The sequence below is a fragment of the Chrysochloris asiatica genome, unplaced genomic scaffold (genome assembly GCF_000296735.1).
Source record: "Chrysochloris asiatica unplaced genomic scaffold, ChrAsi1.0 scaffold00167, whole genome shotgun sequence".
Classification (NCBI taxonomy): Eukaryota; Metazoa; Chordata; class Mammalia; order Afrosoricida; family Chrysochloridae; genus Chrysochloris; species Chrysochloris asiatica.
In genome coordinates this window covers 539,879-543,660 of record NW_006408685.1, presented here as the reverse complement: position 1 = coordinate 543,660, position 3,782 = coordinate 539,879, and the positions used below count along the sequence as shown (strand labels likewise).

The following is a 3,782-nucleotide window of genomic DNA, read 5'->3' as shown; positions in this document are numbered from 1 at the left end:
AATCTTTTGAAGTCAATTAAGATTCCTCTCCAAAACCTTTTCTCATATGCCTTAGAGAGAGGTTCTTGGAAAACCTGAGTTGAAGCTAATTTTATAGCAGTCTTCTCTTAAGTAGTTTGCAGTTGACTATGTTGAAATTCATAGTCAATTGTATAAAGTGCCTATAACTTTGCATGTTTATATCATCTAAGAATATCAGTTATACTGTTGGCATTGATTTTGTAGCTTTAATCTCTAACTGAGACTTTGTAAATGTGATCGTGGAGGCAACATAACAGCCTCTAGGTTTGTGGTACTAAGTACCAATAAAAGTAATTTTATGTCTCTTGAATTTTATAGCTCTTCATTAGAACTTTAGTATAATGGAGGCAGAGAAATCAACTATTTTACCTACTACCTAGGAATAATGCTATTATGTTGGTTATTAAAATAGTAAGAATAAAGGCCAAACAATACAGGACCTTCTGATCTATTTGACCCTGTGATCATTTAACACTAATTGGGTGCCCACTACAGCTGTGCGCTTTGAGTTTCCAATGCACTATATCCTCTTTACTAAGCAAAAATGATTCACTGAATTAGATTTTTGTTTATTTTGTTTAAATTATAACAGTTATTTTCGACCAGACTACCAACTCCTGTTGTGATTGGAGATCAGCAGCCTAAATATAAATAAATAAGTACTTTTTAAAAATAAGAAGTCTAAAAATTATTTTATTTAAAAAAAAAAAAAAAATCTTGGCATAGAGCTTGAGGGCAGTTACTTAACAAGGTTCTGGGTTTCCTCGCGCCCCGCCCGCATACCCTACCACAGCTATATGCTCTTGGCCTCTCAGTCGGTCAATCCTCTGGTTAGCAATCCCTGTCCATGGGTCCGTGCTCTGCTTGGCCGCTGCGCATCTGCCCTTCTTTTCTGACTCCGCCCCGCATCTGTCCGGAACCGCCTCACGTCTGAGCTGACCCACTGCGCGTCTGTCAGCCAGTCCCTCCGGACCTGCTGCGAGCTGCCGAGATGACCGCGCGTCATTTGGTCCGTACCCAGTGGGCATCTTGGGTACCTGGGCGGTCTCCGGTTCCCTGCGCGCGTGTTGTGTGTCTGTCTGTCTCTCTGTCTGATCCGCTGCCTGCAGCCTGCCTGCCGGTGCTAGTACACCAAATGCCTAGTCTGCCGTTTCGTTGATGCTGAGTGTGTGTAGCGGCCTTAGTCAGCTGCGAGACGCCTGTGACTGTTAGGCAGCCGGCGGAGGAATACTTGTTCGGCCCTTGCCCTTGTTGATCTAATTTTAAACAACAGGAGCTCAAGGCCTGTATTTGTTCAGAAAACGGGTCGCGAGGCCTCTGTCGGCAATGCTATATTTGGGGATTCAGACAGCTGCTTGATTTCTTGCAATTTAACAAGGAAAGGGTAGTTTCTTTCTTAATATTTGCTTTTGAAATTGATTTTAAACCTGAACGGGTGAAAATCATAAGCCCCTTTAGAAAGAAAAGGTTACTTATTGGGGTGCCTTTTTGTCTGATGTGTTTGTTCTGAGCCTGCTGACCAGCTGTTTCTGAACTTCATTTTCTCAGCCTCAACAGTGATTCTGAGTCTGCTTTAAGATTCCTTCGCCTTGGCTTTTTCTGTTCTTCGTGAACAGCTGCTTGGCCCATAACTTAAAGAAAGCAGTCATTTTCTCTCCCAAGAGAGACTCCTCCCTGTGTTTACAGAGATGGAGAGTGGGGAGCCTAATCCTGCTGGCAAGAAAAAGAAGTACCTCAAGGCTGCACTGTACGTGGGTGACTTGGACCCAGATGTCACCGAGGACATGCTATATAAAAAGTTCAGGCCTGCTGGCCCTCTGCGTTTCACACGGATCTGCCGTGACCCAGTGACCCACAGTCCACTGGGCTATGGTTATGTTAACTTCCGCTTTCCTGCAGATGCAGAGTGGGCGCTCAACACCATGAATTTTGATTTAATTAATGGCAAACCATTCCGCCTCATGTGGTCTCAGCCAGATGACCGGTTAAGAAAGTCTGGAGTGGGAAACATCTTCATCAAAAACCTTGACAAATCCATAGACAATAGAGCCCTTTTTTATTTATTTTCTGCTTTTGGAAACATTCTCTCGTGCAAAGTAGTATGCGATGACAATGGCTCTAAAGGCTATGCATATGTACACTTCGATAGCCTCGCCGCTGCCAACAGGGCGATATGGCACATGAATGGAGTGCGGCTCAACAACCGTCAAGTGTATGTTGGCAGATTCAAATTTCCTGAAGAAAGGGCAGCTGAAGTCAGAACCCGAGATAGAGCAACTTTCACCAATGTGTTCGTTAAAAACTTTGGGGATGACATGAATGACGAAAAATTAAAGGAAATTTTCAATGAATTTGGGCCAACTGAGAGTGTTAAAGTGATAAGAGATGTCAGCGGGAAATCGAAAGGCTTTGGGTTTGTGAGATATGAAACACATGCGGCTGCCCAAAAGGCAGTGCTAGATCTGCATGGAAAGTCCGTTGATGGGAAAGTGCTATATGTAGGACGAGCACAAAAGAAAATTGAACGTCTGGCTGAATTAAGGCGGAGATTTGAACGACTGAGATTAAAAGAAAAAAGTCGGCCTCCCGGGGTCCCTATCTATATTAAGAACCTAGATGAGACCATCGATGATGAAAAACTGAAGGAAGAATTTTCTTCCTTTGGATCAATTAGCAGGGCCAAGGTGATGATGGAAGTGGGGCAAGCCAAAGGGTTTGGTGTGGTCTGCTTCTCCTCTTTTGAAGAGGCCACCAAAGCAGTAGATGAGATGAATGGACGCATAGTGGGCTCCAAAGCCCTGCATGTCACCCTGGGCCAGGCTAGGCGAAGGTGGTGAAAACGAAAACCATGTTGCTCAATTTATTTCAGCCTTGAGCTGATGCCTACTTAGTTTGGGCTACTTTGTGATATGAGGTTATTTTATGGGAATTCACGTTTTTTTAAGTGAAAACGGTCTTTTGGAGGAAAAAAAGTGAAAACTCAGCAAACCCTGTTCATTCTAGTGAAGAATATAGTTTCTAATAGTAGAATTGTCATTTTGTACTATTTTTTAATATAATATCTTTAGGAATATGTAGAATAAAGTTTATTCATCAATATTTTCCCCCTGAATCAGCCAAGGTGAGGTAATTGATTGAGTATATGTATTTGCTTCATTATTTCAATAATACTACTAAATTTAATTTCTTCCATGAAAATGTTCTTGAAATGGTCCTTACTTTTGAATCTATCAAACTTGCTTTTTGATAAATCAGTAAGAGTGTGGGAAACGGTTTGTGAGCCAATGAATTTTTATGCATTAAGTTACTACATTAAGTTACTACAGAAAATGAATATTCATTTGAAAAGACATGCAGTTTCTTTTTCTTTATTTATTTACACTTTTATTTTATTTTAAAAATATATTATGATCATAACACAGACCTAATAGTGGTTTTGACTAAAGCATTCAGAGTTTTCCTTATTGCCTTCATGTCCACAGAAGAGAGTATATGGTTTTTTTTCAATCAGTAACTTAGAAAAGTAACACTTTAGGCTTTGGCTCTTTAAATTATGATTTGATTCTAAAAAATGCTTACTGAGGTATTTCGTATTTAATGACAGTCTAAGGAGTATTCTTACCACTCAGTTCTCTAAACTTCTTAATATATATATTTGCATCATATTAATTAATAAGAGATGAGAAAATGCACTGAATTACATTTATATGTAGATAATTTAATGTTTTTGCTACCAGTCTTTATCAAGTGTCAATATAAAG

General features: G+C 40.3%; 1 protein-coding gene across 1 annotated transcript; it reads left to right on the top strand.

The window, feature by feature from the left end:
• Positions 1 to 1,705: 1,705 nt before the first annotated feature.
• Positions 1,706 to 3,187, top strand: PABPC5 (poly(A) binding protein, cytoplasmic 5). The gene has a single exon (XM_006871305.1). The coding sequence runs from the start codon at positions 1,710 to 1,712 to the stop codon at positions 2,856 to 2,858; it is 1,149 nt and encodes a 382-aa protein (XP_006871367.1). The 5' UTR covers positions 1,706 to 1,709; the 3' UTR covers positions 2,859 to 3,187.
• Positions 3,188 to 3,782: the final 595 nt, after the last annotated feature.

Excerpts from the sequence above, each read along its gene's own strand:
- PABPC5 (XM_006871305.1), top strand. The coding sequence starts at position 1,710 with ATGGAGAGTGGGGAGCCTAATCCTGCTGGCAAGAAAAAGAAGTACCTC.